This window comes from Euleptes europaea, chromosome 6, assembly GCF_029931775.1.
Source record: "Euleptes europaea isolate rEulEur1 chromosome 6, rEulEur1.hap1, whole genome shotgun sequence".
Lineage (NCBI taxonomy): Eukaryota > Metazoa > Chordata > Lepidosauria > Squamata > Sphaerodactylidae > Euleptes > Euleptes europaea.
The window spans coordinates 25,384,863-25,399,915 of record NC_079317.1 but is presented as its reverse complement, the minus strand read 5'-3'; the positions used below and the strand labels follow the sequence as shown (position 1 = coordinate 25,399,915).

Genomic DNA, 15,053 nt, shown 5'->3' with positions numbered 1-15,053 from the left:
GGATGCACAAGCATGTGGAGGGCATGCAGGTAGGGATGGTGGAAAGAGAAGCATGAGTGGAGCCTGGTGGTGGTCAGAGAAGGGGCCCCTGGCACGGTCTGCCCAGGGCATCTCGAAATCCTGGAACCGGCTGTGATGTGGATGGTCATTCTTTGTGACGGGGAATCAGACAGGATCATGCGTGCCACTTAAAAGCGCTTTTCATACCCTCCCTTATTGTTTAGTGTGCAAGTGTGAAAACCAGAGCAGCAGTTTGAAATTCAATTGCGCCAGGCTTCTGAATCGATTGACAGCCATGGAAATTCAGTTTACAAGCAGATTTGAACGTTCTTGAACATTAACATCAGCATCTATACTCCAGGTAGATCTTAAAAGTAGATCTTTGTTATTTAAGATCGACCTCGAGTATGGATATCATATATTCTAATACCGAGGTCGTAGGGTCCCCATTTGCCTGGGAATGTCGGGCAATTGCCTGCCAATTGACGAGGCTGTCCGCCAACTCTTGGCTGGCCGGCGGGTTGTTTTGCCCACGTTTTCAAATTTGAGATAAAACAGGTCTCTGAAAACGCAGGAAAACACGAGGAAACCCAGGGGGAAGACAAGGCAACCTCTGACGGTCAGAAACAGCATGCATAATCAAAACAAAGACCCAAAGTCGTCGGAGGGGTGATGACAAAGGAAACAGCCATGCATAAAAGGCCTGAGGGGCAGATTAAGGTATGTTTGGTGAGAAGGAGAGGGGTTATGGGGGCTTTCAGGAAAGGGATGGAGGAAATAGTGAGGGAGGGGAAAAGACATTGCCCCTCCAAGTCCTTGTGGGTTCCCACTTGTGGAAATACAATACTAATTCAAATCTCCAGTTCTGTATCATTCTTGGTTAGAACTTGTAGAAAAAGGAATGAGTGTATTGTGCTGGTTTTATAGATATATGGGGCTCTTATTAGATTTTTTTGGTTCACTGCATTTTATACATACGCCATAGAGAGGGACATCTCACACTGGGAATGGACTGTCCAAAGTGTTAGTACCAAACACCATTAAATGCACTTAGAAAAAGTAGAAACAATAGGAATTAATTAGGCCAATCTGAACTATAGGAAAGTTTTTTGGGGTGGTGGTGGTGGAGTAAATAAGACCAGGAGAAGATATCCATTCGAATGCAAGACAGCTGACATATGACATATGACATTTCTTCTCCTAAGCATGAACACACATTCTGAGTCTCACAGGTGTGTGTTTTAGGCAAGCTCGTATAAGCATACTCTGCCAACTGTAGAAGGGAATATGGCTGGTTTCAAAAATTCCTGCTTGTCTCTTTTAATACTCTTTTGTTGTAAATACTACCAACCAGACCACTGACAGGTCTGAAGGTCTCAAGCAATTTGGTTCTTTCCTTTTTGGGGAAATAATATTTGGCACTTGGATGTTAAAAGGGGTGGGGGATGATGGTCTGCAAATGAGTCTGCACTTAAGGCATTATTTCCGCCCTGGGAAAGCTATTCACTCTGCATTATATTACACAAATATACCACATTTATAAAGAGAGATTTCTATCCACAAAACATGGCTTGGCAATAATAACCATTGGCAAGAGAGGACATCCGTTCCCTAGAAAATTAACCATTTTTACAGTTGTTTTTGCAAGATTGGTCTGGATACCACTGAGTTAAGCAAAGGGCGTTCCAGATGTTATTAGATATCTTTGAAAGTATTCTTTAAAATATTTTTATTTCCTGGTTCTGTCACGGTAAAGTATGCATCCTCTTCCCAAGGAAATCCAATTTTTCCTTCAGTAGGGCTGGCATTACTGCAGTCCATAGAAGTCCATCAGCCATAAAAGGAATAATTGGAAGAAAAAAAAACAACACACAGTGAAAAATAGCAGTTTCTGCTTCTTATTCTCACAGCTCTAAAACTGGCTAGTTGGCAGCTCAAACACCCCTCACTGTCTCTAGTGTATCTGCTCTGATCGTTGCCAGAATAGGCTCAGAAAATAATGACAGTCCAAAAATTGAGAAACCCAGAACAAAACCCATGTCTCGTGGCTAGGGTTGCCAGCCTCCAAGTGAACTGATTTCTATCGGCTGAAGATCAGTTGTAATAGTGGGAGATCTCCAGCCACTACCTGGAAGTTCAGTACAGGAATCCAGCCATAAATGATGCCAAATATATTCTGGCTAAATCTTTACAGTATGCGGTAATATAACCACCAACACCATATATTGCCAACAACAAGTGTATTTTTTCTTATTTACAGGATGTTTCAACAGGTAAGTACACAATTAATTCCTTTAACTAGTAAGTATTGAAGCAAAGTTCACTAGAAAACGTCCTTTTAAGGTGTATTTCTTTCTTTGCAGCACAGCAGGCTATTGAAGGAGAAAAAGTTCACTAGAAAATGTCCTTTTAAGGTGTATTTCTTTCTTTGCAGCACAGCAGGCTATTGAAGGAGAAAACGATCGTTTCGGAGCACGAAGCCCAATTCTTCCTCAGTTCTTCAAAAATATATACTGCGTGCAGTTATACATCACCATTCATAATGTCAGGTTTCAGCTGAATACCATATTCAAGATTAAAGTGCAAAATTCTTCCCCAAAGGGGTCAGATATTGGATTCCTTCCACTCCAGGTAAGGACTCCTGTAAGGACATTTTCTAGTGAACTTTGCTTCAATACTTACTAGTTAAAGGAATTAATTGTGTACTTACCTGTTGAAACATCCTGTAAATAAGAAAAAATACACTTGTTGTTGGCAATATATGGTGTTGGTGGTTATATTACCACATACTGTAAAGATTTAGCCAGAATATATTTGGCATCATTTATGGCTGGATTCCTGTACTGAATTTCTCATCCTTTGGTAATTGTACAGAGGTGTCTGATTTTTCCTTCACTACCTGGAAGTTGGCAACCCTAGATGTAACCTGTGATTATGCTAGTGGGATATGTTAGTTTCCTCGGTGAAGAATTAAGCTCATATAGAGCTGACTACACAGCAGGGTGTGTCGATCAGTGGAAGTGGAGGGCTGATGAAACTGAGGGCTCCACCGGTCATGGGAGGGATAGTCTGCCTCCTGTTCAGCTGAAGATTTGGAAATAAGCTGTTTCTTAAAGGGGGGAGGGAATGGAGGCAACTGTCCTAGGCCTCACAGATGAAGAGAGTCATATGATTTCTCTGTGTTTTAGACAGTCAGATATTTCCCCCCAAGACACTAACCCTGTGAAAATGTTACTCCAGGAACACGTTCTGAAGTCAAATATAGATGCTTGTTTTGATGTGCTCCAAATGCATATCTATTTTTTCTCATCTGAAAAAACAACAACCCGACACTGACATAGGGTACTGCAAGAAGGGGCCCCCTCGAATGTACAGTCAGCCCCATGGCTTCTCAGTCTTACAAAATACCTATCTGGAAGTAGGGTTGACTTCTGTTGATTTCTGTTGATAGTAGGGTTGATTTCTGTTGCTTGGAGATCAGTTGTAATAGCAGGAGACCTCCTGCCATGGTGGCAGGAGGTCTCCTGCTATTACAACTGATCTCCAAGCAACAGAAATCAGCTTCCCTGGAGAAAATGGCCACTTTGGGCAATTGGACTCTATGGCATTGAAGTCCCTCCCCAAAGCCCGCCCTCCTCAGGCTCCGCCCCAAAAACCTCCCACTGGTTGCGAAGAGGGACCTGGCAACCTTAATCACCCCTCATGACTCTCCCTCTTGGAAAGCAAGGGACACTCAAAGCCACATAGTCTTGTGTAGAAAAAAAAATCCCAAACCACAGTGTAAGTGATGCCCACCAGTTTAATTTGTGCAAGAGCTTACCAAGAATAAATCCTTGAATCTGTCTCCTCTCCAGTCCCAGAACTGTAGCCATGAACACAATACATTTTCCTCATGACTGAGCAACTGCCTCTGAACTACTTACAGCATAGAATTATGGTTGATATGGCACAAACTATCACAAATGTCCAATTCCACACACTTCTTAAAAAAAAAAAAAGTACTCCTTCCTTTTCCCTAGTTTATGTTATATGCCAAGATCCCAGATCTTCTCTATGCTTAGTCCCCCCACCCTCTTCTGGTAGCTCCTAGTACACGTCTTTCTTCCAAGTTTCAAATTCCCAGTTTTTGCTTCTATCTATGGTTCATCCAAGGAACCTGTTTTTAATACTAGGGCTAACCCCAGAAAATCTCCTTTTTCCCTTACAAAAATCACCCCCCTGTGGTCATTAAAACATTGCTCAGTAGAATGTGCTGGTTACCTTTGATGGCGAAGTCATTGCTACGGGTAAGTACTATGTATTGCAGATGAAGTGTTAACTGCCAAAAAAGTCCACTTATCTAGAACTTAAGTTACATTAATTCACCAAAGATCTGACATTTCTGGCAGCTGTAAATAATGTGTGCAAGTCATTATTTTATTTTAAACGTCAGCAGCTGTTTGCTTTTTGTTCATCACAACACTGCCAAAGTGCATTTTTTAAAATGTTAAATTCCATAAAAAGCTCAGAAATTTATGCTAGTTATATATTAGAGCTGAGAGGTTGTGCCTAAATGGCAAACAAGATATGTAAGCCAAGACTATGTACTTGAATAAGCTGATATGGCTCAAATAGGTGACCCTTATTGAAGCATCAAGCCCACCTCACTCTATTTTTGTGGGTAATAAAAGCAGAAATAAAGTATTCAGTTACTGTCAACTTAAATGAAATAGAAGAGTTTAAAAACTCTCCATCTTCACCACACTGGATGAATGCTTCAGCCCAAATTTGAAGTCTTACAGTATTTTTTTAAAAAAAGATTATGATCTTTTATGTATGGCTGTTTCACTCACAGTCACCCCTCCGACGACTTTGGATTTTTGTGTTGATTATGCATGCCGTTTCCGACCGTCATAGGTCACCTCATCCCTCTCTGCATTTCACCTGTGTTTTTAGAGACCTGTTTCATCTCAAATTTGAAAACATGGGCAAACACAGGAGGAGAGTGAGGCGACCTCCGACGGTCAGAAATGGCATGAATAATCAACACAAATACCCGAAGTCGTTGGAGGGGTGATGGCGAGTGAAACAGCCATGCATAAAAGACCTATCACTACACCTAAGACAAGCTGCTTTATACTGAATCAAATCACAGCTCTGTAATGTCTATCCAGGCGGCTTTCTCCAGGAACTTCGGCAAAGCACACAAATGCTGGTGTTAAGAAGTCTTAGGGTATCCACTGCCAGTTGTTTATTTGTTACGGCCAATGGCCAGCATAAAATTACACACTGCCAGTTGTTGCACAATGTGGTGGTGCAGTCCGCAACACATTCTAGTACCCCCCCTCTCATTTCCAGGCTGTATTGTTGAAGTACTTTTACCTCATTTGTTTAAATGTATGTATAGGGTGGATTTCTACCTGAAGGTTCTCATGGCAATTCCATTAAAGAGGTACAAGATTGCCACTAAGTGATCCAGATGGAAATCCTATGGCACTTCTCAACTATTGTCCAGACCCTCAGTGAAACCTCCCCCCCCCCCCCCCGCCATTTGAATATACTGATTTAGCATTTTGGTAATTTTCAAGTAAACACAGGGTGATCCTACAGAAGCACCAGCAGGAGTATGTGCTGTCTTATCTTTTCCTCAGAAACCCCTTGCAACTCCAGAAAACTGAGGGGCAGGGTATGCAAATGAACAAAGAACTCTGTGACACAGTTGGGTTAGGGGGCTGCAGGGAAGAGCAGGAATCAGGCAGAATCACTCCCCCTCAATCTTGATTTTACACAAGCACAACTGTTGGTGAAGGAGGGGAGAAATCAGAATTCTATGCTTAGAAAAGGTGAATTTTTGAAACCTGAACAAATTATGCAGATTTCCATTCTTTATCACGAATAACTTTGTTCTGCTTTTTGCTGATCATGAAAAGAAGCTCCATACCCTTCTCACTATAAAACCTGTCTGGAGGGGAAAAGTCTAGAAACATGCTTATTTTTAAGTGAAAGGTTGTAGACTCAAGAGGATGACTTCTATGCCTCGTTGAATGTATTTGCTTGGCAGAACACGAAATATACAGTCTTGTCAGTGAGAACTTGTTTACAAAAGCAGAATGTACCCAACTGTGTAGTTTGCACTGTTCTTTAAAGAGCATGTCGAAGCACATTCGTTAGTATCACTGGTAACAACCAACTCCATCGCGAAATATAATGTATGCCATAGAACACTGACACCCACACAATGTATTTTAAGTTTTCTTTATAGTCTATTGGAAAAAAAATAAGATGGTGATTCAAAGAAAACATTTCAAGTGGTCCGTAATATCTCAGCATTAAAAATGTGTGATAAAATGAAGTTTTCAAATTTAGGTTTTTTTTACATATCACTCATATTTGGGTACACAACAGCATGCCTACTGAATTCCAGAAATTGGGATTTAAAAAAGTCATTAATTTGCTAAAGAACCCACAGCATAAGTTAACATTTAGTAAACTGGTATCAAATTTCCAAATGACAACCTATGCTGTCTGTTTATTTTGAATAGACTGTCCCCTTCCAATCTACAAAAACAGTAAAATGGTGAATGGAATCAGACCATGAAAAAGTGGATTAATATAGCACTTCACTGTAAAACAGACCCTCTAGAAACCTTGCCAGAGATTCATTTAAAAGTTTTCAGAGTCCTAACAATAAGTAAATAGAAACAAAATGCTCCTTGAATGCATTCATTTGGCAGCTCTTGGGCAACTACATATCCATGATTCACTCAACAGTAATTCAATTCCAACTGCAGAGTAATAACTAAGAGGAAGAAAGGGTGCAAATTCTAATATAGAACTTACACAACATTACCTTTATACAAATTACATGTACAGCAGCATAAAACTTCAGAGGTTTAGAAAAAAGGCCACTTTAAAGAGATGCGGTGTCTCAAAACAATTCATCCAAGAAGGCAGGTGCTCTTTCCAGTATACGTTTCAATACTGACACATTCAGTGTAAATTGTACAAGTCTGTGTGGCAAAATTTACAGAATTCAGCTTGCTGCTATTTACATATTTGGAATAAAGCATCTACCTTTAACTGAAGTAAGCTCTATACATATGTCCATACTTTATATCTCCAAATCGGTGTTGTACCCCTTAAATATACATCTTGAATCACTGCAGTACAACGTATTTCAATCAAACTAACAGTATAAATATACATATTGTTTTCTACAAATGGCCATTTACCAAAGTGTGGGTGCAGAGGTATTAGAAAAATGTTCACGAACTCTATAGCGCTGGCAGGTCTGAAATTTCATTGTTATGGGTAACAACTGGAAAATTCAACTGAGACATCGTACTAACGTAAAGCGCCATGGGGTTATACTTGCATATTGACAAAAGAGCTGCAACCAGCCATCTTTCATGGGACTTCAACGAAAGCGTCTTTCACAGACATTAATTAGCAACAGAGCCGGAGAGGAGCATGAGCACAGTACTGACTTCCCACTGCATCTGCCCTATTTTAAGCAGACTGGCTCTGACTAATGCAGAGTATTTTCTGGTCACCCAGAGACAATGTTGTGATCCTACCGCATCCAGTGCCCCTAGCAAACAGACCAGGTCAACCGATACCATTCATTTGTACAAATGTATATACCTAGGCCCCTGCAGCTCCGTGTCTGTGCAATTCAGGGCCAAAAGGATACTTGAAAGCATTCTAGTTCAATACTACTTACGATAATACTATATCATACAATGGGCTCAGAACATGTTCCACAAGCTCCTCCAGCAGTCATAGAAGATACATACTTATCTATCATTCTGGGCTCAAAAAAAGGGGTAGACCAAGGCAGCTGAAAGTTGACTTATATGTGGATGAAATGTGACCTGCGTGTTACCTATCCCTATTGCATGGGATTTCTAGTGTGCCAACAGCCCTTTCTGGAGAATGTGTGCAGATGAGATAAAAACACACCCTAAAGTAACTCTCCATTTATGTTCTGTGTAGTAGTTCTTCAGTCACCTTCTGTTGCAGTAAACACTCCCCCCACACACCTTTGCATGGCTGGAATGCCTTGGTTTGTTAAAACTCTGGTGTTCATTTTTTGTAATTTTGCACATGCATCACCTTTTCTCTTGTTCAGAAGTTAACTTAGCCTACTAATGCAACAAGAACTACTATTCTTGCTATATCACTCAAAAGTATTTAATTAGTCCATAATTATAATTTTAAAGGAAAAAAATGTTAAGAGAAACTGAAACCATCAACATACAACTTTTTACAAAAAGGCCTCTTTACGGTATATTATATATACATGCAAATGTTTTTTTTCCTCCTTAAAGTGCCGCTATCGCTGCCGTCATCAGCTCAGAACTATCTATTGCTTCAACAGGTCCTTCAGTACTGCGCCAGCACTCGCATCCGGTGCTACTGGCAAAGGTGTGAAAGTAGGCAAAGCATCGGAAATAGGTTTCATAAGCAGATGCCCAGATCCACCGGTTCCAAGGCTGGCTGGGGTGATGAGGGGGACCGCTGCAGAGCGAGGGGCAAGGAACTGATTTGCATCTGGTCTTCTACTGGTTCCTGAACCTGCTGGATCTGACAGAAAGTGCAGAAGTACAGTTAAACACTTCCTAACATTTTTTTTCAAAGACAGCCTTTTAAAGCATGTATTCTCCAGAACAAAATAATTCATTAATTTTGCTTCCAGTTTGACATAGGGTTGATCCAAACTTCCCATTCCAATGGTGGAAGTCAACTGCTGCTTGCACCGGAAGATGGGGGAGCAGTTTCTACTGATTCCCATGACCCATGGAATCAGCATTTCAAGGGGGAGTCAGGAAAAGATCCATGAGTGGAGATCCATATACAGTTCTTTGGATCAAACCTGGAGTCCTTAAGCTGTTTCAGTCTCTAAATAATGGCAGAACTGAAATCCAACCATTTCAAAGCATACAACAATGACTGTCCATTTAGCAATGCATAGTGAACAGTTTTTGACAGTATTAGAGAATTTAGAGACCTTTACTCAGGCAAATGATGACATGAAGAGATTTCAACTGCTCCAGTTCTTCTATGCTTATGCAGTTCTTACAATCATAACCCTATGCCATTAAATTGAACTAAAGAAAATTATGTGACTATGCAAGAAACACAAGATAATAAAAGAAGAAGAGTTAATTTTATACCCCTCTTTTCTCTACTGTAAGGAGTCTCAAAGCAGCTTACAATTGTCTTCCCTTCCACTCCCCACAACAGGCACCTTGTGAGGTAGATGGGGCTGAGAGAGTTCCAAGAGAACTGTGACTAGCCCAAGGTCACACAGCTGGCTTCATGTGGAAGAGTGGGGAATCGAACCCGGTTCTCCAGATTAGAGTCCACTGTTCTTAACCACTACACCATGCTGGCTCTAGTTTAATAAATACATTCCCTTTAATAGTTTAATAGTACATTCCCTTTGCCTTAGATCCTGCTGAAAACCTCTTCTCCGCTATCCCCATCCAACCCAAAATGCTCCTGAAAAGCTGCTTGTGGGAGGCAGGGGACCCCCAGGAACAGCATGAGGGGAGAGTTGGAAGTCTGCCATGGGTGGGGGGAGGGATTGGTGAGAACCGCACCACCCCCACACCCCTAGCATGTGAAGAAATGAGCTGTGGGATCCAACTCCTTGTCCTCTTCTGTTTAGACCAGTGCCACACCTTTAGAAAAGCACATCGCCAGAAATGGAATAGTGAGAGGGTGTAAGGGGTACACTGAAGTGTGTGTGTGTTGGAGGATCTATCATAAAACACCTGATTTTTAACAAAACAGCACTCATGGAAAATTGAATATACAACTATGTAGACAGTCGTCATGGGCCTTGTTTTAAAATGACTTGTTTCCCATCACCTTCGATACAAATGGATTCCATACAGCAGAGTTTGTACTCATGATCATTTTCCTGTTATTTGGGAAAGCTAATAAGTGATGCTTCCTGAAACTGACAACGTAACCTCCTCAAACCAAAGCAGTTTATTTTACAGTGCTCGTTATCCCTTGGAGTCAGTGTCCCCATCTAGCATAAGGCAAGGCACCAGGGTACAAATTAAAAGTGTGTAATTAGATGCAGCAAAAAAAACAAGGTACAGGTTGAGTATCCCTTATCTGGACATCCGAGATCCAAATTGATCCGAAAACTGGACCTTTTGAGCCGGCATTCAGGCATTACTCACAGGCCCTCCGCAGCGCCACCAATGGTTCAATGTACACAAAATCATTAAAAATACTGTTTGAAATTACATTCAGGCTACGTGTATAAAGTATATATAAAATATAAATGAATTTTGTATTTAGACTTGGGTCATAAGAACATAAGAGAGGCCGTGCTGGATCAGACCAAGGTTCATCAGTGGCCAAATCACAGGGGTCCCATCCCCAAGATATCTCACTATGTATATGCAAAAATTCCAAAATATTCCAAAATACGGAAAGATCCGAAATACAGACCACTTCTGGTCCCAAGCAGTCGAGATAAGGGATAGTCAACCTGTAATGGTAATATACAGAAATACATAAGGCCCTGTTCTCTTCATAATGGCAGGGTGGTTGAGGGGAGGGACAAGTAAAAAATAAAAATTAAACAGACCCCAAGTGCCACCCCCATTGCCACCAGCATCCCATGTCTTGTAGTCAGTACAAACCAGACGCTGTGCACTTCGAAGTTTCTTCTCCCCACCCTTCTCCTTCCCCAGCTTCATACACACAGTGGTGGAGGGTACCGGCAAAAACTGAACCACCAGGCTCGAGGCACAAGATGCTGCACTCAGTTTTGCCACCTAGCAAAACCTTCACACGACTGCATTTCAACTCCATTATGTGGAACCCAGGCCTTTTAAAAAAAAATCTTTACAAGCGTGTGGAAAAAGTGTAGGCCTTTTCCCCAAAGAACAATTAAAGTGAGACTCAGGAGTTAAACTATGTAATGCAGTTACAAAGAAATATTTCATTTACTGAGGGTGACCTGGGAACTATGTATTTATGTCTGTTAACCAGTTCTATAAGACTGATTCCAGATAACCTATTCTTAATATCCAAAAAGTTAAAAAGGCTAAAACAATTGAGGGATGCTGAATTTGTGTCTGGTTCTGCAGGCAACAATCCAGTTCCTGAATGGACAAAGCACCTCAGAACTTTTTGTCCAGACAAGAAAACTGGGTGACTGCCAAAAGAAATAGGGCACTTTCATTATAATACCACAAGCGACACAAGGACAAAGGCTTATAAAACATAAATTTATTGGAAATATAAACTTTCCAAAGATAAGTTTTAAGACTGGACATTCTCCAGCTTTACATTAGCACGAAAACACTAAATTTACACTTCAAGCCAAAATTTCACAGTTAAAAAGTGCTGTGATAAGCAACATTCTGCAAGGAGAGGTAAAGTTTTTCACTGAAAGAAAAAGCCTCTTTCTTTAGGCTCCACTTAACCCGTTACTATTGTACAAAATTCTCCTGCTGCCTCAAATTAATTGCCTGGGAAATGCGAATTCATGGGCTCACTGCAAATGCGGTACAGAGGTTTTTAGGCTACACTTGCAGCCACTGACTGGCTCTCATTGGATGATCACAAGGATTGTTCTGTGACATCGGACTAATGACATGCAAAAACAAGGGGTTGGATCCTATCAGCTTCTCTGCCGATGCCAGAGGGTGGATGGGACATCTTGATCAATTCCACTCTTCACTGCACCCTTATCTGGTGTGGCTTTTCAAAGGTCAAATGGGCTCATCTCCTCTCTCAGGAGCCAGTGGTGGGATCTAGCCAACATTCTACCGTAATTGTGCATGGAATATCACAATGCTGTTCATAATTGACATTGCAGGACTCCTTTTCCTTCCACTGTGCGGAAGCCTAACTTTAAAACGGCCTTGGAAATTCAGCTGGCACAAGTCCAATACAAAACTTCATGCCTTATAAAAATGAAAGATTTTACCTGTGATGCCGCTGGAAGGATTAGCACTGGGCTTGCTGATCCCTGTTGCTCCTAACGGTTTCATGTCATGCACAGAAAGTTTTGGTGGAGGAAGAGTCGGACGTGATTCTGTTTCAAGGAACTTGACAAATAATTCTGAGAAAGACTGCAAAAAAAAGTATACTAATTAAAACAATGCAAACAACAGCTTTGGACACAATAAAAGTCTTTGACTCATGATAATTCCAGATGGTGCAGAACAATTCAGCAATCAATGTTTTAATCAATTTGACACAGACACCAAGTTCTACAATCTTGTAACTAAAGAAACACCGCTTTTGACATATATGAGACTTACAAAGAGCATTTTTGGCTTTATCACACAACATAGTGTGTTTTTTTGGAGACCTAGTACTACAAACTTGGCTATGAGCTGACACTTTCTACTGTATGTGTAGAACAGAGATCTCTATTGTCAGCTTGATTTTAAGAAAACTTCAAAGAAATTCTGAAGACAGCCATTCATTAAAAAAAATATTAAATCGCTATGCTCTGCAATTCTAGAAGCAAACCCATGTGAACAGGAAGTATTAATAGGAGAGTAAAGAACAACGTTTCTTAAGTGTAAGGATGTGTCACTGGCAACCAAGATCAAATTAATTCATGCCATAGTATTCCCTATTACTATGTACGGCTGTGAAAGCTGGACAATGAAGAAAGCTGAGAGGAAGAAAGTAGATTCCTTTGAAATGTGGTGTTGGAAGAGAGTGTTACGGATACCATGGACCACCCCCAAAACAAGTAAGTCAGTTCTAGATCAAATCAAACCTAAACTGTCTCTAGAAGATGACATGACTAAACTGAGGCTATTGTACTTTGGTTACATTATGAGAAGACAAGAGTCACTGGAAAAGACAATAACGCCAGGAAAAGAGGAAGACCCATCATGAGATGGATTGACTCTATAAAGGAAGCCACGGTCCTCAGTTTGCAAGACCTGAGCAAGACTGTTAATGATAGGATGTTTTGGAGGACATTGATTCATAGGGTCACCATGAGTCAGAAGTGGCTTGATGTTACTTAACACACACACACACACACAAAAGGAACAAATAGAACAGCCATGAATATTCATATGTAAACATCCACTCAAGAGTGACCATCTGTGTTCAACACTGACAATATGCAAATCTTACATTTTCTACTCAGACAGCAAGGGACGCTAAGTACTTACACTGTTAAAAATTGATTGGTGGGTTGGTCTCAGAGGTGTGTTGGGAACACTCTTTGATCCCATACTTCCTCCTCCAAACCATCCAGTCATCCATCGTGTAACACCTTTTTGGTCTTCTAACAATAACTGGAGAACAATTTATTAAAAAAAGAAAAGAAAGAACAGGTTACAATCTATTCCTGTCTCTATGTTTCAAATAAAATTTATTTATTCATAGTCTGATTTTCTCACAGGGACTCAAGGTGGATTACACATAGTGAGTCAGTACAATCAACAAACTGGGACATTCAATAACCAATGCATTAGGATTGTAGAAGCCTGGAACCAATGCATAGCATAAATATTAACATGACACAATAAATGATATAAAAATTACATAATACGATCCTACTTACAATAAGCTATACACAGCCATATACACCACGGTCCCTAATCATTTATCTAAGTAAGTTTGAGAACCAGTTTGTACAGTGCAACTCTATAACCTGTGCAGAAAAGCTGTCTTGAATAGTTCAGTTTTGCATAGTTTGCGAAAAGCCAAGAGAGTGGGAGCTTTCCTGATCACCTTGGGCAGGCCATTCTGTAAGGCGGGTGCCACAACAGAAAGGGCAGTTGTTGATTTTGCCCATTTGCAAGTTGGCACCTGCAGAAGCCCCTGCCAATGTTTGCTTATAAAAATTAGGCAGTGTAAAGTTCAGCCAGGAAAAAAAAAGAAAGGAAAAAGAAAACCCCACCCACCCCTTCCATATGCACTGGTAAAATTATCCTCAAATAGACCATAACAAATGTCTAAGAATGTAACCCATATGATCAACAGCAATTGAGGCCGGCTTGCCCAAAATGTTATCTACCAAAAAACTGGCATGGATTTTGTATTAATAAAATAAAAGGTAACAATGCTGATAAAATGCAGCTTATTCCACCTCAGATTAACTGAGGGCCAACAGATTGCCTGTCCACTGTGTCTCAAGGCAACCAGTAAAATAAAATAAAATAAAATATGCCAGTTTAGTGATATTACAATAGAGGGAGAAAAATGTAAAATGTCAGGTCAGAATTACCTGTTCCAGTTCATCCCTCTTTATTCCCAAGATACTTCCCATTAGCCTTAAGACTTCATTACGCTTATTCTTTGGAGTATGGAAATGCCCAATGAAAAGATTTCTCATCAAGACCCTAGAGAAAAGGGACAGAAGCATTCAAACGTTCACTGCCAAGGGCAGAAAGGAAATAAAGGAAATAAAACCTCCTAACGTTAGTGAAGGTATTGTCGAAGGCTTTCACGGTCAGAGTTCATTGGTTCTTGTAGGTTATCCGGGCTGTGTAACCGTGGCCTTGGAATTTTCTTTCCTGACGTTTCGCCAGCAACTGTGGCCGGCATCTTCAGAGGGGTAACACTGAAGGACAGTGTCTCTCAGTGTCAAGGGTGTAGGAAGAGTAATATATAGTCAGAAAGGGGTTGGGTTTGAGCTGAGTATTGTCCTGCAAAAGTATTGTCCTGTAAGTATCAAGATAATGTGCTAATGAGGGTATGGTATGTTAATATGGAACCATTGTATCCTGAAGTGATCTGTTAATGTGTGTAATCCAAAGCTAATCTGTATGGCTATTGTTGAATGTTGTCTTTGTCTGGAGGTTTTTCAGGGCAGGAAGCCAAGCCTTATTCATTCTTAAACTCTCCTCTTTTCTGTTAAAGTTGTGCTGATGTTTATGAATTTCAATGGCTTCTCTGTGCAATCTGACAAAATAGTTGGTAGAATTGTCCAGTCTTTCAGTGTCTTGGAATAAGACCCTGTGTCCTGTTTGTGTCAGTCCATGTTCAGCCACTGCTGATTTCTCAGGCTGGCCAAGTCTGCAGTATCTTTCATGTTCTTTTATCCTTGTTTGTATGCTGCGTTT

At 40.6% G+C, this 15,053-nt stretch overlaps 1 protein-coding gene across 1 annotated transcript in view; it reads right to left on the bottom strand.

The window, feature by feature from the left end:
* Nucleotides 1-8,344: 8,344 nt before the first annotated feature.
* TRIP11 (thyroid hormone receptor interactor 11) overlaps nucleotides 8,345-15,053 on the bottom strand; it is a 51,550-nt gene continuing 44,841 nt past the window's right edge. Inside the window, exons 17-20 of the mRNA XM_056851692.1 lie at nucleotides 14,216-14,330; nucleotides 13,155-13,280; nucleotides 11,942-12,086; nucleotides 8,345-8,565 (exon numbers count right to left, since the gene is read on the bottom strand). Coding sequence (XP_056707670.1) covers nucleotides 8,345-8,565; nucleotides 11,942-12,086; nucleotides 13,155-13,280; nucleotides 14,216-14,330 — 607 coding nt within the window. The remainder of the gene's footprint in view (nucleotides 8,566-11,941; nucleotides 12,087-13,154; nucleotides 13,281-14,215; nucleotides 14,331-15,053) is intronic.